Source organism: Notechis scutatus, chromosome 6, assembly GCF_049901735.1.
Source record: "Notechis scutatus isolate UNSWTSFEM ecotype Mainland chromosome 6, rNotScu1.2, whole genome shotgun sequence".
Taxonomy (NCBI): Eukaryota; Metazoa; Chordata; class Lepidosauria; order Squamata; family Elapidae; genus Notechis; species Notechis scutatus.
The window spans coordinates 74890947-74917622 of record NC_142014.1 but is presented as its reverse complement, the minus strand read 5'-3'; the positions used below and the strand labels follow the sequence as shown (position 1 = coordinate 74917622).

At 40.4% G+C, this 26676-nt stretch overlaps 1 protein-coding gene across 35 annotated transcripts in view; it reads left to right on the top strand.

Annotated features, from left to right (window-relative positions):
* CELF2 (CUGBP Elav-like family member 2) overlaps positions 1 to 26676 on the top strand; it is a 587571-nt gene that overhangs the window by 387372 nt on the left and 173523 nt on the right. For all 35 annotated transcript variants that reach the window (XM_087968840.1, XM_026678264.2, XM_087968834.1 and 32 more), the window contains one exon: positions 23582 to 23778. In XM_087968840.1, coding sequence (XP_087824966.1) covers positions 23582 to 23778 — 197 coding nt within the window. The remainder of the gene's footprint in view (positions 1 to 23581; positions 23779 to 26676) is intronic.

The following is a 26676-nucleotide window of genomic DNA, read 5'->3' as shown; positions in this document are numbered from 1 at the left end:
CTGGATTTCTATTAAATCCAGCCAGCTTTAGTTTTCCCACTTGATGCTTCTTTGTGGACATTTGGACGTGACATCATCAAAATTCAACATTGCTCTTCAAACTTTTGGGGCAAGGCCCCCAGAGACATCCAAAAATATTAATTAACTAAACTGCAATCTGTAATAGGGTCTAAGGGGGAGAATTATTAAATACATAACTGGCAAAGAGTTACATTAGATGTGTGTCCTTTGAAGGAGTCCATTGAAGTTTAATGTTAAGTATTTTAATGTTTATGAAATGTAAATCCAATGAAATTTAGTTTGCCTTTTCAATAGCTCAACTTTTGGATTTAATCTCTTTGGCAAACCACTTAATAGTCAAATGGGACCCAGGAAATGCTGAATGTCCTAATTTCACCTGGCCTCACACTTTCAAAATGTGTTAGCTAGGAGGCCTAGAGATGTATGGGTCAGCAAAAACAACATCTAATCAACTATCTTATATTAACAGAATTAGTGCAGTATTAGTATAGTATTGGTATTAGTATAGCATTAGTATAATAGTATAGCATTAGTATAGTAAAGAATAGAATAGTACAGTATAGTATTAGTATAGGATAGTATAGTATTGGTATTAGTATTGGTATTAGTATAATATTAGTATTAGTATAGTATTAGTATAGCATTAGTATAATGTATTAATATAGTATATTATACTAATGCTATACTAATACTATACTATACTAATACTAATATTATACTACATTAATATAGTGTAGTATTAGTATGGTATTGGTATTACCGTGTTTCTCATATAATAAGGCCGGGTCTTATTTTTTTTTGAGCCCCGAAAAAATGGCCGTCTTTTCGGGGGTGACTTAATTCCCTCCCCCTTGCATCTTTGGGTGGGCGGGTGGTGACGGCTTGGATGTTGACCTCGGCGTTGGTGGGGCACTTCATATCGGGATCAACGCAGGCAGCACCATATCCGGGTGTGCAACAAAAGTACTTCCTAACAGCAAGCCCCCCCACCATTCCCCCCCATTTCGCATGTTTTAATATAGGCCTTAATTTGGGGGAGGGGCTTAATTTCATTTCATGCCTATAAAACATGCTGGGACTTCCTATTGGGGGAGGCCGTATTGTTGGAGAAACAGGGTAGTAGGTTAGTATAGTATTAGTATATTATAGTATTAGTATAGCATTAGTATAATAGTATTAGTATAGTGTAGTATTAGTATAGTATTGGTATTAGTTCAATATTAGTATATTGGCATAGTATTAGTATAGTATTAGTACAATACAGTACAGTAAAGTAGGATATAGTATACAGGTAGTCTTCCACTTAAAACCATTCGAAATTGCAACAGCACTGAAAAACGGACTTACAACCAGTCCTCGCAATTACAGCCTCCTCATGGTCATGTGATCAGAATTTGATTGCTTAGCAACCGGCAGGTATTTACAATGGTTGCAATATCACGTAATCACTATTTGCAACCTTCTGAGTTGGCTTCCAACAAGCAAAGTCCTAGCCAAATTCACTTAATGACCACATGATTCACTTAACAGATGCAGCGACTTGCTTAACAAGCGTGGCAAAAAAAAAAAGGTCATCAAATTGGCGTGGCTCACTTAACAACCGTCTTGCTCAGCTATGGAACTTCTGGACTCCGTCGTGGTCATACAGCAAGTCAAAGACTACCTGTAGTCGAAATGCTTACCTTTGTACGCTGTGGTATTTATGGAATGGTGATTAAAAATATTATTTACACTCTTAACTAGCTCAAGCTATTGACTATTTAATAAAAGAAATATTATCCGTCTTAATAATGGTTTGAAAATATCAGTGTAAATAAGCAGAATAGAACTCAGCTGTTTCAGTCACAATTGTGGGTTGTTTTTTTTCCTGCCCTGAATTTTTCTTGCAAATACGGAGTCCGCTTTTTTTTCAGATCAATCAAGTGTTGATCAAGCAAATCGTTCCTTGAATGAAAGGGTTTGTTACACATTTCGGTTTTGATTACTAATACAAAGGTCATCACTGTATTGTTACTTACATTTGTTGGTACATGTTGAAAAAGAAAAAAAAAGAAAAAAGTACATTTGTCAATTATTAGAGCACCAGTAAAAGGAGAAAGACAGAAAATACCTATTATATTTCTAAAGAAAATGACAAAAAAAAAAAAGATTAGGTTTCTAACTATGGCAGCTGGGACCATATTGTCCAAGCCCCGCCTTCTTTTCTACAGTATGCAAAGTATGTTATAAAAGGGGAGGGGCTTCGTTTTGGTGGCAGCTAGGACTATGTTGACTTTCCGTGGTCATGCTTCTGTGGCCATCCCTGGTTGGTGGTTGATTTAAGCAGAAAAGACCACATGCAGAAAGTGTACTTCGATCAGAATAGAGCTGGAAGGGGCCTTAAAGGTCTTCTAGTCCAGCCCCTTGCTCAAGCAGGAGATCCTATACCATTTCAGACAAGTGACTGTCTAGTCTCTTCTGGAAAACCTCCAGTGATGGAGGAGCACCCACGATTTCTGAAGACAAATTGTCCCACTGATTAATTGTCCTCACTGTTTGGGAGTTTCTCCTTAATTCCAGGTTGCTTCTCTCCTTGATTAGCTTCCATCCGTTGTTTCCATCCATTGAACTGCTCCAACTTCACAATATTTGTCCTCATCCGAGGGTCGATCCTTGGGATGGTGTATTTCATATTTCTTCTTCAACAGATTTCTTATTGTCAAGAATTTAGAGCTAATCGCATGAAAGAGCTGTTAAGTGGGGAAAGGAGGAAGCTATTCGGGAATGCTTCACCCAACTGATTACTTAATAGTCCAGAGAGGGAAACAAGCATGAGAAAGAAACTCAGAAAAAAAAAACTGTGTCTCAATTTGGTTTAATATAAGATACAGATTAATAGAGTTGGAAGGGACCTTGCGGGTCATCTAGTCCAACCTCCCGCCCAAGCAGGAGACCCTGCACCATTTTTGACAGATGGCAGTCCAGTCTCTTCTGCAAAACCTCCAGTGATGAAGCTCCCACAACTTCTGAAGGCAAACTGTTCCATTGGTTGATTGTTCTCACTGTCAGAAAATTTCTCCTTATTTCTAGTTCAAAGCTCTCCTCGATCAGTTTCATTATTCCTTGTCTGGCCTTCAGGTGCTTTGGAGAATAGCTTGACTCCATCTTCTATTTCCCCTCAAATATTGGAAGACTGCTATCCTGTCTCCCCTGGTCCTTCTCTTCCCTAAATTAGCCAGGCCCAGTTCCTGCAACCATTCATCATATGTTTTAACCGCCAGTCCCCTCATCATCCTGGTTGCTCTTCTCTGCACTCTTTGATGGGACAGAGAGAAACTTGGATGGGCTTTCAAGACTTATGACCTCGTTTCACACTTAACAACCGTTGCAGCATCGCCTTGATCAAAATTCAGATGTTTGCCAACTGATATTTATGATGGTTGCAGTGCCCCAAGGCATATATGATCAACCTTTGCAACCTTTGGACAAGCCAAGTCAATGGGGAAGCCAGATTCACTTAACAACTGTGGCCAGAAAGTCGTAAAATGGAGGGCAAAGTTCACTTAACAGCAGAAATGTTGGACTCCATTGTAGTCGTACGTCGAAGTCTACCAGTATTGAGGAAATTAAAAGGTTAATACCATCCAAAAAATAACAAAGGGAATTGCTTAGATTTGATTTTTTAAAAAATTCGGTTCTATCTTTCATTGCAGTGCTGCTGTCTGTCTAAAATGATTTGAAAAGTGCCAATTGAGCTACAGGCATGTTTCTTTATTATTATTTCTAGAATATTGATTTAGTGCCAGCTGCTCTCCTAGATTCCAGTGTTTGATGGCATTATAAGTAATTAATTAACCAGTCCCTTTTAAATTAGTACTAGGGAGCAAAAGGAGTATTACATATCCCTATCGGATGAGGAATAAAGCAATCTATTAAAGCAACAACAAAATATATTATTAAAGAGCAGCTACACTATGTTAATCTCCTTTTTATTACTAATTCGAGACCCTGATAAGTAGGCAGTCTTCCTCCCGCCTCGATTTCCACGAGTTTTCATTAAATTAAAGCACAAAGGAGCTGCATACAAGGCAGCAAGGAAAATTTAAACTTGAGCTGCAGCTGATATTCACCCTGATTGTCCATTCTGTTTCCTTTGATGAGATATATTGCCCTTTATCTTCCCTTACCATGGAATCAATTATTGCATCCCATATAATTCAAGCTTTATTGATTAACCTAAATTTAAAAGCCCGCTCTGAAATGCCTTTGAATATAGCAAAAACAGAACAAGCTGGTGAATAGTAACCAGAGTTAACACTGAGCTTAGATACAAGATTGAACCATGGCTTAAAACATGATTAGAAGGCGGGTGGCTTTCAAAAGAGCACGGAAGTCAGTTAAACAGCACTCTGAATTCTTAAGGCGCTCATACAGGTAGTCCTTGACTTACAACAATTCACTTAATGACTGTTCAAAGTTAGAACAGCACTGAAGAATGCGATTTATGACCATTTTTCATAGTTACGACTGTTGGAAGAAATATCCATCTGGTTCAGTTCCAAATGGGGAGAAAGACACTGGAAAAATGGAAGCTGTTTGGAAAGATGGTTTATTGGTGAGCAGGATCACATGGGTTTTAAGGTCCTGGGCAGCTGACCACATGGAGTTGAGAAAGAGCGAGGTATTTATACCCTCTCTTGGGCCTTGCCCTTGAGCTTCCTGTTCCTGTGCAAGAATATGTATTCTACTGGTTGCTGTCAGACACCCATGGGGTTAGGCAGGGGTTATAACTGATTTTGTAGGTTATCTCAATAAGCTTGGTTGAAGCTTGGGCTGATGCAATGAAGGGTAATTCCTATTATAGCTGAATGACTTTGCCCTGAAGGATATTCCCATCATCCTGGAGCTGAAAGTCTTTTGTCTTGTAGATAGGCTGGCCCAGTCTTTCTTTTTTCTTTTTAATAAAATGTTATTTCAGTTTTCCACATTTTTTAAAAAAACTTCTCTTTTTTGTGAACAGCATGATTCCAAATTTTCACATTTTCATACAAACATGACTATGATTGCTTATTCATCTTTCACATTTAGTTTTATATCTTACCAATACTTTCTATTATTTTTGACCAAATACTTTCCTCCAGCTTAAACTTTCATACTTTCACATACATTATACTTTTACACTTTTAGTCTTTCAGGTTTGCAATTTCATCGCATGTTCTTATTTCATCATTTTACAAATTCTAATTCAATTCAAACATTTCAAAAAGATTTTCCTTATAATTACTACTTTGAGTGTGCCACCCTTATAGCTTATATATAGTGCACCAACATGCCTACCGTCCCTGTCCTATTGTTTCTTTTTTTTTCTTTTTTTTTCTTTTATTTTTCTTATATGTATCCATTTCATGTATTCATAACTATGTTTATACTTATACCTGTTATCTTATAATCGCTTGACAAAATAAATAAATAAATATTCTTTAATTAACTCCCCTTTAAATCACAATAATCATTTAACTTTTAATTATTGTCAAAATAATAATAATAATAATCTCCTAACAACTACATAGCATATGTACCTTTTAAGTCAGATTCCGCATGGTATTTTCCCTTTCAATTACGTAAAAATATTTATGATTTCAGAAAGAAAAAATTAATCTATTCAATTCATCATAAAAACTGATATTAATCTCATTTGGCCCAGTCTTTCTTAATGTGCGCCAAAATATCTGCGGTCGGCAGGGAGCTGGGTTTCTGGGTTTCTGCTTCCTTCCATATTTTTATTTCTCTTTTAGAGGGGAAATATTTTATCCTGCCTTTTTAATATTTCCCAAAATATTTCATTCTTCTAGGAGAGGGGTGGGTGCTAACTTTCTGCACGACCTTTGCAGCATCTCCACAATCACATGATCAACATTCAGATGCTTGGCAACTGGCATGTACTTAGGATGGTTGCAATGTCCGGGATCATGTGATCCCCTTGTGCAACTTTCTGACAAGCAAAGCCAATGGGTAGGCCAGATTCACTTAAAAACCATGTTACTAACTTAAAAAACTACAGGGATTCCCTTAAGAGCTGTGGCCATAAAATAAACTGAACTCTGTTGGGAGTCACAGTTGTATGTACTCCACATACAAGACATAGAGTCGGAATAGAGCTGGAAGGGGACCTTGGGGGTCTTCTAGTCCACCCCCCTGCTCAAGCAGGAGATCCTACGATTCAGGAATGTTATTGTGGTTTGTTGCACAGTTGCTCAGAATGGATTTGCCTTTTTTCCCCCCACTGATTGGAGTCCTTCCCAAGAACCTGGGATAGGCAGAAATGGATGTTTGATGGTGTTGAGGTATTGTCACAGGATGTAAGCTGTTCCAAGGAGAGCTGCCTTGTGTGCAATTGACCGATAGGGATTTTGTCAATGCCCGTTGCAAATCAGAACACCTTATTTTCCTTCCTGATACTGTCTGAAAGTTATGGAATATTTCTTTCCTCCATTTACGGTTAAGTCTCTTTTTAATCACCTGAATCCTAAACGCTGCCACCACAGAGAAGTTGATATTTTAGCCGCTCTGCCATATTTTTGTTGTATCTAGCCTGCCAAATTCCTGATGAGCGCCATATTGCAAAATATATTTATATATGGGTAGATAGCGTGTTCTGCATTTTAGCAGCCATGATCTGACAACCCTACAAAACAAACTTTATTATGGTTTAGCTTTTATTGCTTTGGCTTTGAAAGCCTAATGTTTTTCTCTGTTTATGAATAGAAACTAGCATTGATCTGTGTCTTTTACAGACAAACTCAAGTGATTTTTTTTTAAAAAAAACGCTCCAATTGGCTGTCTTTTCTTTGATTTCTCTTTTCCCTAATCAATGGTCTTCAGTTCCAAAGCTGAAATCCAGAGTTTAGTATTGTGTTACCTTTAAATGGGTAAATTTCTTAGCCGCTGTGACAAAAAGTTGCATTTGAAGATCAAATTTCAACTTAATAAACCATAATAGGATCGGTTTATATTCCTCCTCATAAGTCTTTCCTATAAATTTAATATTTCTCATGAAGAAAATACATGTTAGAACGTTTGTGACCTGTCAAATGTGGGCTAATAACAAACCTGAAAATAAAGTCAAATTTCAATTAATTTTTTGAATCCTGGTTTGTTACCCATCATTTATATCTTCCTATAATCACAGTTATAGGAAAATATGATTCATTGCAAATTTGCATCTTGCACACACCAAGCCATTGGCAAAGATGCTGCCTGATGCTTAAATGTGCACAAAATGTATAGCATATCTTCATTTATTAAACAAGGATTTGGTTTTCTCAATGCACCCATGCTTCTTTGTCTGAAAAGACATGCTGGTTTATATGAGATTAGCCAGAATTTCAGGGGCCAAGTTTGTAAGGTGGGTTTTTTTTAATTGGCAAGTTCCAGTGTTTTTAAAAATGATCTTGGGGAGTAAATCATGTTTTGAGAAGTGCAATATAAACATAAGGAATTGTATTTTATTCTACGTTGAAAGAGGTGGAACATTTATTTAAATTCCAAAAAAGCACTATTGCCTATGAATTCATAAAGTGATATAATTAAAACCAAGGGCTTACCATTGACTTCCTGAATATAAAACAACTTGTTCAGACCACTTGTCCAAGACTTTTTGTAAAAAGAAAAGTGTGGAATAAAATAATAAATAAATAAATCTCCATATCAAATGTTTCTTTCTTTGCTATACTTTTTTTTAAAAAAATTTGCTGCATCATGTCTATTTTCTTTTTTTATTCTATATTTTTTTAATGCAAATGATAAAGGTAGGACTTTTGAGGGGGATACATTGCAAATGAAATAACCATGATTTTCTCCATCCATAATCTGCAGGCCATTCTTAGTTTGCTGCTTGCATATAACTGAGGTCTACAATTGAGTAGTTTGTGTATCAGTATTTTGGGGGAAATAATTTTTTGCTTAAGCCTGTGAATTGACTGCCCTCCTCATACCAAAGTTATTTTCCTGAGCTTTGCACATTACACAAACATGTATTGCATTAACCCAGGTTCCTTGTGTAAATCCAAGCAATCACCATTTTTTTTCAATCTCACTTTTATAACATATATAACCACTTTGCATTAAAAAAGTCAGTTGTTGCAATATTTCACAAGATTGATTTATGAATTACATCAGCGTTCTTCAAATCTGGGAACTTCAACTTGTGTGGATTTCAATTCCCAGAATTCCCCAGCCAGCTGGCTGCCTCAAGTATTCAGGAAGTTAAAAAGTCCACACATGTTGAAGTTTCCAAATTTGAAGAACGCTGGATTAAATTGATCTCATGAAGCTCCACCCAGTCTATTACTTCAGCTTCTGTTCAGCAGAGAAAAGAGCCATGCAATTCACTCTGTAAGCAGTATCAAGGTTAGTTTATCTACCCATTATGATTTGGCATTACATGAGAACTAAGTTAATATGTTTTGTTGAAAAAAAACAAAACCCTACCTGGGTGGGTTCACATAGGGTAAATTAAAATGGGATTGAATAAACTGGCGACCAGTAGGTTGTGTGAACCAAGTTCTCAAATTAAACCATCAATTAAGGTTTATATTTACTGATCATGGCATGGTGTGTAATTTGCAACTATTGTTTACCAGGTTTAGGATTTCATGTGTATGTGTGTGTGTGTGTCCTGCCCACTTTCTTAGTGTTTTTAAAATTGCTCCTTTAGAGTATGTGTATATTGTCCCCTGTTCAGTATTCATGAGGTCTAGCAGCTTCATTCCTTTGTGTGTATTTGATATTTATGGAAGTGTAATTGAAAAGTCAACTCAGTTAACTGGCTATCTTGCCTGTATTTAAAGAGCAAGGTGACACTTTCTTCCTCCAAGGAATTGTCACTTTAAATTAGTATTTTTCCTCAATTAACCTCTTTAAACTCTTAAGTATCTGAAAAACTGAGTTTTTTGCAATACCATGACACATTTCATGCTATCGTAATGGATATACCACCATGGGAGCTACGGTTTCTACAAGTTATGCAAACCAGGGCACTATTTAACTAGAGTTTCAAAGACAGATTAATTTTTGTGTATGACATCACTGAAAGCTTTGTGCTGCTTCTGGGAATTTTTCAATTCCTTGTCATTTCTCTTCACATTTCTTTCCTCCTTATATATTTTTCTCATGTTTTATCTATTGGAGAACTGACAGCGTCTCTGTACATCAGCTGCTCCTCATAATATCTAAGTTATGAGAACTAATGACTTCTAATCTTATATCAAGAGATGCAGGATGTCACTTTTTATCACAGCGGGATGCAAGAAAATATAATGGAATCATTTCGAAATCTAGCCACCAGTGGTGTGTTTCAAATATTTTTTTACCACTGGTTCAGTGCGTGTGGCTTGGTGGGTGCCCTCTGCATGTGCCACACACACACTAAGCGCAGGCATGCTAAATGCACACTTTGCACTGGCGCAGAGGCATTTTGAGTCACCTCCTGCAATCTTGCACTCTCTCCCTGATGCTTCAAAGCATCTGCGCTTAAAAAGCAGGACATAAAGGTTAGTATGGGAGCCTGGGCAGGCGGGTGGGCCCAACAGCAGAGTGGTGAAGAAAACTGATTTGGTCTCCGCTGCTCATTACCGCTACCAGCTCGGCAGAACCGGGCCCAATTGGTAGAACACCACTACTGCTAGCCACTGACAGTGTTTTGGGGAAATCTGATTGTGGGCAGAGAATTTAGGTGGGTTTCTGTTTCTCCAGGTGAAGGAGAAATTCTTTGAAGGGCCATATACCCCTTTCATAACAGGGCAGTGTCATGCCCCTGTTGGAATCTGATTCCGAGGGAGACGTGGAACAGCTGACAGGGAGTGGGAGTGTGGCTCCGGTGGCTGTGGAAGAAACTGGGGAAGGGCACAGTCCGGCTGGGCATTCAGAGGAAGACCGAGGGCCATCCCCTCTTCATCCTTGGGCACGCAGGGAGGAATGGAGAAGGGAGCAACGTGAGTTACATGGGTTATGGGGGAGAAAAGGGCCCTGATACCCTTCATTAGCTGCAGCTGGGAAAACAGGAATTTAAAAGGGTGTTTGCACACAGCACCTTGCTGGAAGCAAAGCGTGAATTATTTTGGTTTGTCAAGTCTTATCTGGGTTCTGGTGTCCTCCCAACTGTGTGGGTCTTGTTAATTGCTGCAGCGTGGTTTGTGTTGGTTTTTATTTATAATTTATATGTACTTTGGGTTCAGAGGGAATTTCTTCCCTTTAAAAACTGTTCTTGGGAGAGTTTTTTCTCCAGCCGATGATAACTGGACATTGGGGGCCAAATTGGAGGTATTAAAGGGACTTTACCTAACTTTTGTGACTTTGTTGCTTTTGTGCCATGCCCCTTTGGGTCCTCACAGGAAGGTATTATGACTTACACCATTCATTTAATGGCTGTTTGAAGTTACACAACGGCACTGAAACAAGTGACTTATGACCATTTTTTCACACTTACACCTCATCCTCATGGTTTCATATGATCAAAAGTCAGACATTTGGCAAGCGACTCACATTTACAACAGTTGCAGTGATCCCCTTTTGCGACCTACTGACAAGCAAAGTCAATGGGGAAATCAAATTCACTTAACAAGCATATTTATAACTGCAGTGATTCATTAGACTGAGACATTAGAATAATAAAGAGTTGGAAGGGGCCTTGGAGGTCTTCTAGTCCAACTCCCTTCCTCTTAGTTTAATAACTGTAGTGATTCATTTAACAACTGTGGCAAGGGAAATTGTGGTCGTAAGTCGAGGTCTACCTGTAGCAGCACTGAGAGTGATCAAGCACCATGGAGACATTCCTTCAAATCGGAGGAAGGAAGTAGAAATGTATGAAGTCTATATAGGTACTCCTCAAGTTATGACCACAATTGAGCCCCAAAATTTCCATTGCTGAGACATTGGTTAAGTGACTTTTGTCCCACTTTGCAACCTTTCTTGCCACCCTTGTTAAGTGAATCACTGCAGCTGTTAAGTTAGTCACACGGTCATTAAGTGAATCTGGCTTCCCCATTGACTGAAGGTCACAAAAGGGGATCACGTGACCACCACCACCCCGGGACGCTGCAACCGTCGTAAATGCGAGTCAGTTGCCAAGCATCTGAATTTTGTCCCATATCTATAAGGATATTGCAATGGTTGTAAGTGTGAGAAACGGTCATAAGTCACTTTTCAGTGCTATTGTAAGTTTGAACGGCCCCTAACTTAACTGTTAATTCAGGGTAGATAGGATTGAACCATGAAAAGGCAGGATATTCACACACATGTTAGACAAAATGGACTTAGACTTTAGAACAGGGGTCTTCAAACTTGACAGCTTTAAGACATGTGGACTTTATTTATTTATTTTTTATTTATTTATTTGATTTGCCAATTGTTTACAAGATAATAAGTATAAGTGTATACATAGTTGTGAATACATGAAATGGGTACATATAAGAAAAATAAAAGAAGAATAAGAGAAACAATAGGACAGGGACGGTAGGCACGTTGGTGCGCTTATGCACTCCCCCTGCGCTTATGCACGCCCCCTTCAACCCCCAGAATTCCTCCTCCAGTCATGTTAGCTCAGGAATTCTGGGAGTTGAAGTCCACAAGTCTTAAACTTGCCATGTTTGAAGACCCTTGCTTTAGAGGATACGATAGGATACGATAGGATAGGATCCCCTTCTAGCACTGATGAAGTTACCTAGTTAGGTAATGAAATGTCTGCAAGAAAACAAGCAGGCTCAGAGAGCACCAAGGAACCTGCACACCAGAACAACTAGACACAAGAACAGTTTTTTCCCCTAACGCCATCACTCTGCTAAACAAATAATTCCCCCAATACTGTCCAACTATTTACTAAGTCTGCATTACTATTAATCTTCTCATCACCCATCCCCTCCCACTTGTGACTGTATGACTGTAACCTTGTTGCTTGCGTCCTAACGATTTATATTGACTGTTTCCTAGTATGATTTGATTGCTTATTTGTACCCTATGACTTTATTAAGTATTGTACCTTACCATTCTTGATGAGAATCTTTTTATGTACACTGACAGCACATGCACCAAGACAAATTCCTTGTGTGTCTAATCACACTCAGCCAATAAAGCATTCATTCATTCATTCATTCATTCATTCATTCATTCAATCATTCATAATTCAATCTTGAGCTACAAATATTCTATAGAAGGAACAGAAGAGAACAGAACAGAACAGAACAGAACTCTTTATTGGCCAAGTGTGATTGGACCCACAAGGAATTTGTCTTCGGTGTATAAGCTCTCAGTATACATCAAAGATGTAAATGATAAATCATAGTCATGGAAAACTGGGAATGGTGTCCTATAAAGATGGGAGCATGCAATAAACATGAGGCCTCAGGTCTTAAGATCTGCCGTTCTGCAGGGATGAGAGTCCGTCTAATTATCCGTATCTATTTCCTGTCTTTAAGACAGATCAGCTGTTGTAGCAAAGTGTAAATATAAATGGATTCTTCCACATTTATGCCTGTGGATATTGACTGCAAAGACTTGTCATCTGTTGTAAGTAAGCCTTCAAAATAAAGATCTCGAAAGCAAACAAAGAAAGCAGAATCTATAACTATAGATTGAAGTGCCTGTTCACTGCAGATATGTAGATCGGTATCAGTCTGGTTCATTCGAGAGAACGGCATTTCGGATCAATCGCGGGGTGTTTTAATGCGGCTCGGTTTGCATGGATTTTTAGACAGAGGATAGGTGTGCAAATGGGTGTGGAACCTTCTGGGAACTGCACTATTCAGGTGGCCCTGAGGGCACAGATAAACCTCTAAGAGGCTTCAACGACTCTCAGAGAGAGTACTAATGACCAGATGACTGCAAGGCAGGGGTGGGATTCTACCAGTTCAGATCGGTTCGGGCTAACCAGATGTTACATTTACATCTGGTTCATTAAACGGGTAGTTAAACTAACCGGCTGGCCCCGCCACCCTGCCTCGCCCCTCCCACACAGCCCATTTTTGGATGCAGCTAAGTGCAGGATCCGTGCAGAGGTTCTGGGAGGGTGAAAAATGGGCCGAACCGGAAGACCGGAAAAGGGCCTTTTTCTGGCTTCTGGAGCCAGGAGGAGGGTTTTTTTCGCCCTCCCAGAGGCCCGAGGGAAGCCTCCGGACCCTGGGGAAGGCGAAAATGGCCCTCCCAGAAGTTCCAGTAGGCCACGCCTACCATGGCCATGCCCACCCAGCAACTGAGCAGAGAACCAGTTGCTGGGATTTTTTGAATCCCACCTCTGCTGCAAGGAATATAAATCCTTCCATTCCTCACCATCCAGTCAGAACTGAAGAAGCTTCTTGGATGAGAAGCAAAATGTCTTCTAGGAAAAACTAAGGACGTCCAGTTGCCTTTTGAAAAAGCATGTTTGGGACAACCATAGCCTGGATGACTGAGAATCTCCATAGATGTCTTCTACCAGGTTGTTAGGCCCCTTTCACTCTGAAATGGCACCCTTTCCACCGATCGAAGTAACCCCGATATTAATTGGAACTCAGGAAAATGGTTAAAACCTGGTTACATGGCCCTTTGAAAGTTAGATGACTTGAGAGGCTGGTGCGATTATATGAGGCTAATATTTTTCAGCATAATCTTATTTCTTCAACCTCTGGGAAATTGGAATCGAGGCGGGGTAGAAACGTGGACAACAAATAAACCCATGTTTTATTATGTCGTATTGCTCTCTGTTGGCTATTTTTGCTTCCTTAATCTTGCTTATACATGATAAGCCACGAATCGGTCGGTGATTGGATTGGCATTAAATACCTAGGGAAATAAATATTTATATACTGCCTCTCGCTACACTGAAACCCCAAAGTCAGTCACTGGTGAATGTATGCGAGGGGATTGGGAAAATTTTGAAAATCTCCCTTCTTTGGAGAAACAGTTGCATGTCTTGCTGTAGAATATCCTTGTTTGCATTTGCTGCAATGCCTTTGATTTAAACATCCTGAGTTTTAGCATTTAAAAATGGAAATATGCATAGATTGATGGGTTTATATGTACCATCATCAGTGTTACAAGGAAGTGGTGTTTGCTTTCTATTCCGTTCCGTTCTGTTCTGTTCCGTTCTGCTCTACTGTATTCTACACTTAATTCTAATCCTAATCCTAATCCTATTGTATTCTACTCTACTCCTATGCTCTATTCTCTATTCTACTCTACTTTATTCTACTCTTCTTCTAGTCTCTATGCTCTATGCTCTATTCTACTCTACTGCTATGCTCTGTGCTTATTCTACTGCTATGCTCTATGCTCTACTCTACTGATTTGTAGCTCAGGGGATCCTTGGTGTTCTCTTTGCTTGGTTGTTTTCTCACAGACGTTTCATTACCCAACTAGGTAACATCATCGGTGCTAGATGGGATGGGGTTTGCTCTTCGTTTGTAAACAAGTGGCTTGCCCTGTTAGTGTTGTTGGAGTGTTGTTTTCTTCTTGGTAATTTCTTGAGTGGGCTGCTGTTTATCGTTTGATTGTTTATCTGAGTTGATAGTTCCTTGATTGGGGTATTGTTTCCTGCCAGATTGTTGGTCTAGTATTAACCTTGGTGTTAATTTCTACTTACACACTCTGATTATCTCTGCTCTGCTTTGCCATGGTGGCGCAGAGGTTAGAATGAGATTGATCCTCAGCGGCTCAAGGTTGACTCAGCCTTCCATCATTCCAAGGTTGGTAAAATGAGAGCCCAGATTGTTGGGGGCAATAGACTAACATTTGTAAACCACTTAAAGAGTGCTGTAAAGCTCTATTGAGTGGTATATAAGTCTAAATGCTATTGCTATTATCTGGGTGTTGGTTGTTGATGAAACTCTGCAAGAAAACAACCAGGTTCAGACAGCACCAAGGACTCCACAAATATGTATGTTCAAGCATTGAAAAAACAATGTTGCATGCAGGTAATCTTCAATTTAAGACTGCAATTGAGCCTCAATTTTTTTTGTAGCTAAGCAAGGCAGTTGTTAAATAAATTGCAACTCATTTTCTTGCCACAGTTGTTAAACCTTTCTTGCCACAGTTGTTAAACGAATCACTGCAGGTATTAAGTGAATCATGTGCTCTTTAGGCAAATCTGGTTTCCCCCATTGACTTTACTAATTGGAAATGCCCTAGGAAGGTTACAAATGACTCTGGAACAGTGCATAAATACACGCCAGTTGCCAAGCAACCCGATTTTTGATCACATGACCACGGGGACTCTGTAACGGTTGTAAGTGTGAAAACTGATCATGGGTCACTTTTTTCAGTGCCGTCACTAAATTATAACCCTAACCCTGCATATTTCCAACATATGCCGTCCCCAAGAAAGTGCAGATTCACTGTAAATCCAATTTGTCCCTCATGCATCCACTTCAGGGGTGGGCTTAAAAAAAATTAGCATCCAGTTCTCTGCTTGGTTGCTGAGTGGGCGTGGCCATGGTGGGCGTGGCCTAGTTGGCCTCCTGCACCACAGTGAGGGGAGAGCATTTGTGCTCTCCTCGGGCTCTGGAGGCTTTCCTCAAGCCTCCAGGAGGGCAAAAATGGGCTCCCCAGGCTCTGGAGGCCAAAAACGGGCCCATTTCCAGCATTCCAAAACTTCCGGGAGGCCCGTTTTTTTGCCCTCCCCAGGCTCCGGAGGCTTTTTTCCAGCCTCCAGGAGGGCGAAAATAGCCTTCCCTGGCTCCGGAGCCTCCAGGAGCCTCCATTTTTCGCCCTCCCTGAGCCTCTGTGCGGGCCCTGCACTTATCTGGAATCCAAAACGGGTCATGTGGAGATTCCTGGGAGGGGAGGGGAGGGGTGGGCGGGGCCAGCTAGTCGTCACAACTACCAGTTTGGTGAACCAGATATAAAATTAACATCCGGTTTGCCCAAACCGGTGCGAACCGCTAACATCCTGCCGCTGGTTCACTTCCACTCCAGTTGAAAAATCATCAATTGCAGCTCTGTGAATTTTAGCCCTCACTTTTCTGTGAGTCATTCATTTTCTAAATAACTTATCCGACTCTCTTAAAACACTTTTTCCCCTATGAGAAGGCTGGAGATTCGTTGACTTCCCCTTGGTGCCTGCTTGTTCTCTAAGCCGTATTTAAATGCAACTTCATCCTTAGCAGAGTTTTATTTTTGAAGACAACTTTCCAAAACACATCTCTAATTGCCCAAACTTTGCTCGTTCAAAATAAAAACTACAGTGGACTTTCGCTCGCTGCTGACCAACTGTGGCAAAAAAAATGGTTGTAAAAGGGCTGTGAGTTGAAGATTCCTTATATTCATTTTTTATTCCTGCAATAAGAGGAAGAATTTAGCACCTGGCTTTCAGTCCTATATTTGCATAGCTCGCTAGCCTATGTTTTACTGATTCCATCCACAAATGCTATAATTATCCCTCTGAAGAATTATTTCGTTGGACAAGCTAGTTTATTCCAATAGGAATTTGAAAGAAAGGTTACTGCTGCTTGCCCACACAGCTTCATTAAGGCCTTGATCACATTTTGACATTTATCTTGTAATTTTCCAGAGCTGTTAAGTCTCAGTAGAAAACACTAAATGGCACTTGGAAATAGACAGATAATAAAGGTGTCTTGGAGAGCAAATACATCCACTGAGCTAAACTTGTTTGTGTAGTCAGTTAGTAAGAAACACAATCAGTGAATACATGATATTTTAGAAAATATCATGTCCTTGGACCGGAGCAGCAGGTTAAATGCTAAAAAGGCCAAGTTGATAGGAAAGAAATAATTATTATCTTGGAAAGATCATCTGCTTTTTTAATCATTCTGGTCTGCTTGCAATTTTCAGACCATAATAAGCCTATTCTTTCCTATCATTTTTACTATTTGCAATATGTATAGATCAGAGGTGGTATTCAGTCGGTTCTAACCGGTTCTCCAGAACCGGTAGAGGAAATTTTGGGTAGTTTGGAGAACCGGCAAATACCACCTCTGACTGGCCCCACCCCCATCTGTTCTCTGCCTCCTGAGTCCCAGCTGAGGGAAATGTGTATTTAGCAGCATGATGGCTTTGTGTCTAGTTGTTTTGTCATGCAATGCCCTATAGCAGAGGAGGAGTTGAAACAGTTTGTGTCCAGGATGTGAAGGGTCTATAGATATTTTCTCGGTCCTCCTTGTGACCCATGCAATATACAGGTCCTTGATGGAAGGCAAGCTGGTTGCAATGTTTTTTTCTGCAGTCCTAACTATCCGTTGAAGTCTCTACTTGTTCTGTTTGGTTGCTGTGCCAAATCAGACAGCCATAGAGGTACAGATGTCAGACTCTATATAATTCCTCTGTAGAACGGCATCAGCAGATCCTTGGGCAATCTGAGCTTTGTGAGTTGATGCAGGAAGAATTGAGTTTGTTGTGCCTTTTTAATGACGGTTTTAAGGTTGGGGGTCCATTTCATGTCCTGGGGGATTATTGAACCCAGAAACCTGAAAGTCTCTATGGTTGATACCACATTGCCTAATATTGTAAGACGTGGTAGGATTCTTACTGTATGTAAAGGTGTAGGTCATTCTGCTGTAGACCCATTAAATTTGTGAAGGGAACATTGCTAACTTCACAGAGTATGCCAAAACAAGGAATGCTACTACGGTTGAATTTTATCAAAGATCTTATGTAAAATAGGTCAATAGGAACACCAGGGAGTGAAGAAAAATAGAATAGAATAATAGAGTTGGAAGGGACCTTGGAAGTCTTCTAGTCCAACCCCCTGCCTAGGCAGGAAACCCTACACCACTTCAGACAAAGGGTTATCCAACATCCTTTTAAAAACTTCCAGTATTGGAGCATTTAGAACTTCTGGAGGCAAGTTGTTCCACTGATTAATTGTTCTCACTCTTAGGAAATTTCTCCTTAGTTGTAAGTTGCTTCTCTCCTTGATTAGTTTCCATCCTTATTGCTTCTTGCCCTGCCTTCTGGTGCTTGGGAGAATAGCTTGACTCCCTCTTCTTTGGGGCAGCCCCTGAGATATTGGAAGACTGCTATCATATCTCCCCTAGTCTGTCTTTTCATTAAATTAGACATACCCAGTTCCAGACCAATGTGGTTGGTCTCTCTCTCCTTCAGTGGATGACTTCAGTGAGGGGTTGGGGCTGGATAGATATCCATTGTAAGCTGCTTTCATTTGGATTCCTGAAACTGACAGAAAATGGGGCTGAATGAAGCTCTCTTCCAGCTATGAACCTATGAAAGCTTGTTGTGATGTCCCGATCGATACCATGTGTTATGACAAGGCTTATCTTTCTACCTCTTACTGAGCTATGAATTATTCATCCCATTTTAGCCTAGCTTAAGATTTCCAAAGATTTCCTCTCCTGGCTTCTCATGCTGCTTTTGAGGGTGCAGTAGAAGTTTCTTTCATTTACACATCTGAACACTCCACAAATTATTCATGCTGAAAGACGGAATTATGAGGTGAGGGGGAGGAGGAAAGGGTAGAGGAGGAGGTGGGGAAGGAGGAGGAGAAGGAGGAGGAGAAGGAGGAGGGTGGAGGTGGAAAAGGAGAAGGAAAAGGAAAAGGGAGGAGGTGGAGGAGGAGGTGGAGAAGGAGAAAGAAGAGGAGGAGGAGGAGGAGGAGGAGGAAGATGGAGGAGGAGGTGGAAGAGGAGAAGGAACAGGAGAAGGATGGTGGAAGAGAAGAAGGGTGGCAGAGGAGGAAGAGGAGGAGGAGAAAGGAGCTGGAGCTGGAAGAGAAGGAGAAGGTGGAGAAGAAGAAGGAAGATGGAAGTGGAGCTGAGGAGAAGGAGAAGGGAGGAGCAGGAAGGTGGAGATGGAGCTGGAAGACAAGGAGAAAGGAGGAGAAGGAAGGTGGAGGTGAAGAAGGAAGGTGGAACTGGAGCTGGAAGACAAGGAGGTGGAGGAGGGTTTTAATATCCACTGGAAGAAATAAAGATCCCTATTACAATCTTTTTCAGTTTGATTAGAATTTTATATATGAGTATGAACTGTATATTGGTTAATTTTAATGGTTTTCCCAAAGTATCTTGAGAATTGGAGTTGAAATTCCTCCATAAAGAAAGTCCAACCTTCAAAGATTTATGGCTCACAGAGATTTTTATGGAAAGGGGTTTACAAAACCTGTCCAAGGGTCCTCCTTTGCTTGATTTTCTGCAGAAATGTGTGAAACTTTAGGAATTCTCTAGGAGTTGTAGTTCCAGCCCATCAGGAAAGCACCAGATTAGAGAAAACTTCAGGTAGTTCCTGGACTTTAGTGACTGTTCGAAGTTACAACAGCACTAAAAAAAGTGACTTATGACCATTTTCCACACTTACAACCAATCCAGCACCCCCCCTGGTCAGGTAATCAGAATTTGAATGCTTGGCAACTGGCAGGTATTGATGGTGGTTGCATGGTCCTGGAGGTCATGTGGTCACCTTTTGTGACCCTCTGACAAGCAAACTCATTGGGGAAAGCCAGATTCACTTAGCAACCGTGTTTCTCACTTACCAACTGCAGTGATTCATTTTACAACTCTGGCAAGGAAGGTCATAAAATGGGACAAGACTCACAACAATTGTTTCACTTAGCAATAGAAATTATGGGCGTAATTATGAAGCTGAAGCCGATCTGTATTCTAAGCAGTTATTGGAAAGGTATCCCCAAACCAATTAGACTCCGGCTGCTATTTTTATTCCAAAGTTGTAGCATTTCTTACAATAAAAGCACATCCTAGAATGAAATTTATAAAATTATAGGATGGGATGGAATCTCTGTATTTTTGAGAACAGGATACATCTGCAAAGGATGAATAAGTGATATAATGGTGAGAATTTAGTTAAAAACAAGTCAATAATTGCAGACTCCTTTTTGTATGATTTCATACCCCACCACCACCCAAAATTTAAAAATAAGAAATAAAAAAAATCCCTAAGGACTTTAGTTCTTTTAAGTTCATCACTGTAAATCAATTTAATAGTGCCTGAAAGCTCCAACTCAAGAAACTGGCGTTAGTCCAGAGTGAATTAATCTGAAATTAATTTGATTTTGAAAGGCTCCATCTGGTTATGTTTGGAAAAGGCAGTTAGACAAAGAAAGAAAGATATAAACAAATGATCATCTGTATTCTCTGTGCCAGATGTTTTCTCTGTTTTCTTTTCTTTCCCCCTTTTAAAAGAACTAAGGGTATTTTTTTAAGTGATGGAAAGGGTGATGATGCAGGCTGACTCTTGAAATGACAGTAATTTGCTTTTTACGAATGTGTTTTTTTTTTTAAAAAAGAATCAGAGGTTCTAATAGAGAAGAAATGGGAAAGAGACTTCAAGAGACATAACATTAGTAACCTTAAAAACGGAGAATTGGACAGCCGTAATCTAATTTCATTGACAAGAGTCATGCAAAAGAAATGAGGGTTGAAATTGACAGCGTGCTCTAAAATTAGGGCATTTAAACTGAAATAAAGTGAAAGACACATTGTCAACCCTTAAGCACATGACCTGAAATCGCAATCCTTTTTGTTCCCCCCACTTCTGCAAAGAACTGTATTCTTTTCAGAAAGAGGTTTGTAAACTGCAGTTTATTAATTGCACTACGGTACTCTGATTCATGCAACACGCAACATGCTACGCTGTGCCACGGCTGAACCGAGCACGGAGTCCGCACCAGTGCTGACCCACTCTAAGCAAGCCATTCCAACTTTTCACATTGTGGGAACTCTCGCTGGGCTTACACCCCACCATTGCATACAGTAGCATGTAAGGTTCTAATGGGAAAAAGGAAAGAACTAATCTTTTAGCATTTAATTTTTATTTATTGTCTTTATATTTCAACCTGCCGTTCAGAAACATAAGGCAGCATAGCTAAGGGCCAGTTTGGTGTAGTGGTTAAGGCGCTGGCCTGGAAACCAGGAGATGGTGAGTTCTAGTTCCACCTTAGGCATGAAAGCCAGGTGACTGACTTTGAGCCAATCAACAGGAGACTGTGGGTTCTAGTCCCGCCTTAGGCATGAAAGTCAGGTGACTGACTTTGGGCCAATCACCAGAAGGCTGTAAGTTCTTGTCCTGCCTTAGGCATGAAAGCCAGCTGGGTGACTTTGAAGCACTCAACAGGAGACTAGAAGTTCTAGTTCCTCCTTAGCCAAAAGAGCCAGCTGGGTGACTTTGGACAAATCAACAGGAGACTGTGGGTTCTAGTCCTGCCTTAGGCATGAAAGCCAACTTTGAGCCAATCAACAGGAGGCTCCAAGTTCTAATCTCTCCTTAGGCCTGAAAGAAGGCTGGCTGGGGAATTCTTGGGTTGAAGTCCACATATATTAAAGCCGCCAAGGTTGAGAAACACGGGTAGTAGACAATCTTGACCTAGTAGCCTATTTTATTCTTATCTCCTTCCTCTATCAAAAGGTAGATTTAAAACATTTCGTCAAAAGCCAGATTTTCCCAGAAATCTTCCTCAAGTAGAAAAGCCAGGAATGAATGAATATTTCCAGAATCTCAGCAACCAGATTATTTTTCATTTTAGAACCCAATTTATTCCCCCCGCCCCTGTTAAGGTGTAGATTTTTATTAATAGCCTTTCGTCAATCAGCAAGGATCAGCACTTCCTTTCTCACCTCACTCCCAGAATTTCCCAGACATCTGATAACAGATAATCAGAGTTGGAAGGGACCTTGTAGGTCATTTAGTCCAACCCTCCTCCACCCAACTATTAAAGTTGTCAAGTTTGGAGACCCAAAGGTGGGATGTTCGTTTGTTTTTGGACTTTTCTTTTGTTTTTTTAACCTTGAAGACATTTTGCTTCTCATCCAAGAAGCTTCTTCCGTTCTCAACCTTCTTGGATGAGAAGCCAAATGTCTCCAAGGGGGGGGGGGAAAAGCAAAGAAAATTCCAGTTGCCTTTTTGAAAAGCACTTTTGGGACAGCTATGACCTGGAGGGCTGAGAATCTCCATCGACATCAAGTTTGGAGATCTCTTGCATTAGTATAAGGTCTTGGAAGTTCTGGCAATCGCATCTCTGCTGCATTTGACCAAAGGAAAATTAAATTTAAGGTTTTTATTTTATTTTATTTTTAAAAATCTGCTTAAACTGGGATTAGCAACCCATGTTAATGCATTACTACCATCACCACCCATTACGTGGAATAGCTGCATTTTCTTGCTTTCTGTAATCCCATGTTGGTTCCCCATTTCTCGTTGTATCGCATCTTTGAAAACTCGCCATCAACTCAGTGCTACGGTCATTTCTGGAATCATTACCAAAATGAGAGCATTGTCCCTACTTTTAACTGGAGGTGGATGCGTCCATCCTTTTGCCTGCTTTTAACTCTCTTCCCCCTTTCATCTCGCAAGTCGTCGTGTTGTTTTGCTTCTTTTAATACTCTCCATTTCATCCCATTTCTGGAGCTTTGAAATAGAGCCAGCAGTGGAAAACGAGGACACAATTGGGTGAGCCTTCTGCTCCCTTTCCATGTCCGCTTCCATGTGAATTCGCCCATTAAAGCCATAAGAATTCCCTCCCGTATCCCTGGCAGTTTTTGGGTTTTTTTTTTTAAATGAAAGGACACAGGCTTATTTTCACGCACGGGTCATCCTCAACTTACAAATATTTGTTCGGTGATTGCTCAAAGTTACAGCGGCACTGAAAAAGTGGCTGATGACCGTTTTTCACACTTACCACCGTTGCATTGCCCCTCATGGTCACGTGATAAAAAAAAAAAACCAGTGGAACAACTTGCCTCCAAAAGTCATGAATGCTCCAACACTGGAAGTTTTTTAAAAATGTTGGATAACCGGTTGTCTGAAGTGGTGTAGGGTTTCCTGCCTGGCAGGGGTTTGGACTAGAAGACCTCCAAGGTCCCTTCCAACTCTGTTATTCTATTCTATTGTCAGATGGGGAGATGAGGATAACAGCAATACAACCTTACAACATGGGTAACTGTCCTTAGGCATAAAACAGTGCTGAGGGAAATGTGTATTTAGCAGAGTGATGGCACAGGGGGGAAAAACTGTCTTTGTGTCTAGTTGTTTTGTCGTGCAATGCCCTATAGCAGGGGAGGAGTTGAAACAGTTTGTGTCCAGGATGTGAAGGGTCTATAGGTATTTTCTCAGTCCTCCTTGTGACCCATGCAGTATACAGGTCCTTGATGGAAGGCAAACTGGTTGCAATGGTTTTTGTTTTTTCTGCAGTCCTAACTATCCGTTGAAGTCTCTACTTGTTCTGTTTGGTTGCTGTGCCAAATCAGACAGCCATAGAGGTACAGATGTCAGACTCTATAATTCCTCTGTAGAACTGCATCAGCAGATCCTTGGGCAATCTGAGCTTTGTGAGTTGATGCAGGAAGAACTGAGTTTGCTGTGCCTTTTTAATGACGGTTTTAAGGTTGGGGGTCCATTTGATGTCCTGGGGGATTATTGAACCCAGAAACCTGAAGGTCTCTATGGTTGATACCACGTTGCCTAATATTGTAAGACGTAGTAGGATTCTTACTGTAGGTAAAGGTGTGGGTCATTCTGCTGTAGACCCATTAAATTTGTGAAGGGAGCATTGCTTATTCTAGTCTATTCAATGCAGACGCCTCCCAAAAATGCCCTTTCTGTAACCCCCTTCTTTCTCTCTTGTGTTTTCCAGCAACGGCACAGCTAACAAAATGAATGGCGCTCTGGATCATTCAGACCAACCAGACCCTGATGCCATCAAGATGTTTGTGGGACAGATCCCCCGCTCGTGGTCGGAAAAAGAATTGAAAGAACTTTTTGAGCCTTACGGAGCTGTTTACCAGATCAACGTTCTCCGAGATCGGAGTCAGAACCCACCCCAAAGTAAAGGTAAGGGCATGTTGACACACTGGACCAGAGGTCTCCAAACTTGGCAACTTTAAGGCTTGTGGACTCCCAGAATTAGCTGGCTGAGGAATTCTGGGAGTTGAAGTCCACAAGTCTTAAAGTTACCAAGTTTGGAAACCTCTGCCCTGGACTATAGAGGGGTTCTTATTGAGTAGGTGGGCTTCTTCTATGATTAGTTGTAAGTTTTCTCAGTGCCTCTCAGGATTTGGAAATTTGTTCCTATATCCAACCATCTGCTAAAATTGATACAGAAAGACACTAATATTTGTTATTTGGTAAAACATTACCAACTGGGTAACATGAATGCTACAAAGGAATGGGGATTGCTTAGTTATTTTCTTGCATGTGTTTCATTGACCAATTAAGTAACATCATCTGTGCTTGAAGGAAGTGGGGTTTGCGCTCAGTTTATTTTCAGGTATCTTGCCCTGACAGTGTTTGTGGACACTGGAGAATTCCTGTAAGACTTCCACTCAGACAAAATCCGCCATCAACAGTCTCATAGAGATAACTACATCTACACACCTTTCAAAAGACACAATAAAAAGCCCAAAAGGAAACAAAAAGAACAGAACATGTTCTTTCTAACAATCAACATTCAGATAAGCAGAGATCAAAGAATAGAATAGAACAGAACAGAATACTTTATTGGCCCACTGTGACTGGACACACAAGGAATTTGTTTCTGGCGCATAAGCTCTCAGTGTACATACAAACAGCAAAGTTATGTTGTTGGTTTGAGCTCCGAGCTTGGCGATTTGGTTGCAAACATTCCGTCCCCATTCAAGAAGACATCTTCAGTGGGCTTTGAATACCAAAGCTCACTGAAGATGTCTCCTCAAATGAGGACGGAACGTTTGCAACCAAATCACCAAGCTCGGAGCTCAAACCAACAACATAACTACCAACTCGAGCTACTAATATTCAAAGACATTTCAAACAACAAAGTGATAGGTCATAGATCATAGCTATAATCATTAATCATAAGATACAATAACAAGTGATAAATCATAGAAACCAATATAAGAAGGTATTAGGAAAGATGAGAAGATGAGAAAAATGAAAGATGAGAAGGATCATATCAATGCAGCCTACTATATGGGTAAATATCTTTAGGCCTAAGACAGTGCTGTGGGAATTAGGTGCTCAACAGAGTAATGGCACGGGGAAAAAAAATACCCCAGTCAAAGAACGACCAAGTCAGGCAACAAGCTAGCAGTAAGGTAAAAGTAAAGGTTCCCCTCGCACATATGTGCTAGTTGTTTCCGGCTCTAGGGGGCGGTGCTCATCTCCGTTACAAAGCCGAAGAGCCAGCACTGTCCGAAGATTTCTCCATGGTCATGTGGCTGGCATGACTAAATGCCAAAGGCTCACAGAACGCTGTTATCTTCCCACCAAAGGGGTCCCTATTTTTCTACTTGCATTTTTACATGCTTTCAAACTGCTAGGTTGCCAGAAGCTGGGACAAGTAATGGGAGCTCCCTCCATTATGCGGTGCTAGGGATTCGAACCGCCGAACTGCCGACCTTTCTGATCAACAAGCTAATCAAGGAATCACCAAGAATATTCCCTCCAATGCTGACAGGGCAAGCCCCCTGTATATAGCAGAGAGCCAACCCACTCCTTTCTACCCCTGATGATGTTACCCAATTGAGTAATGAAATGTCTGCAAGAAAAGATCAAAGCTCAGAGAGCACCAAGGACCCCACAGTTGAACCCTGAGCTACAAATATTCTCTTCTCTTTTTATCTCTGGTGGCTGTCCCTCCAATCTTTGCCTGGTTTCATACATGACTTCCTTGTTTTCCAGCTTGCTTACTTGTGGCTTTCTCCTCCGCCATCGAGGTCATTGGTCATTCTACCCCATCAACTTCTCCAAACAGTTTAGTTCACGCTACACTTTTCCTTCTACAAGCTTAGCAAGTTCAGCAGATGGAAACGGAGGATGCAGTCGGTTCAAAGACCAGTGCAATTTTTCTAAATAGCATATTTGGGTTTGTTCACATAGGATCAGACATGGTTCTAAATCCTGGCTTGCAAACCCATGGTGATCTAAGCCTTCTCGAGTCGAAATTTGTGACGCCATGCCAGAAGTCCGCTTCTTTAAACTGCGGTTTGCAACGGAACGTCTGTGAGGTAGATTTCGCCACAGAGAGGATTTGAACGAGGCCCGCAATTGTCAAAGCTGTGCATTCCTAATTTGGCCCTCCACATGCAAACATCTTGAATTTCCTGCCCGTCTCTATTTCAGGACGTTTTGATTACTCTCGCCTTGGGTTATACTCAATTTCCTCCAGCTTTGCTTAGCTACGGCCAGGAAAAAGACAATATCTTTCAGCATCAAACTGGCTTCTTTTTTGTTATAATATTTTTTTAATTTTTTTATATACAATAAATCCATCCTGTTTCAACCATGTGTCGATTAGGTACACATTTCATGTGCTTACAGTTTATAATTTAATACTCTTCTTATCACTATAACAACATAACAATAATCACATTTTCACATAAGTAATATCCAGTGGATCTATTTTTACAATCTTCTCTTATTGCTATTATATACTCATCTAGTCCATTTTAATTTGTTTTATTTTCTAACCCTTGGTAAATACCATGTAATATTCAGATTCTTCTTTTTCTTTAATTTCCAACGTTAATCTATTCATTTCTGCACATTCAAATATTTTTTTCAATTATTTTCCCCTCTATCGGTATCTCGGAGAATCAAACGGCTTCTAAGGGATCTCAGAGCTTTCGTCTAAAAACTTTAAAACTACCAGCTGTTCCTTGCTTTTCTGTTGCTCTCCTGGCTTGTCACCTTCTCTTTTCTCAAATTACCGATGCCTTCCTTCGCTTCTTGACTTTCCGCACCACTGCTGAC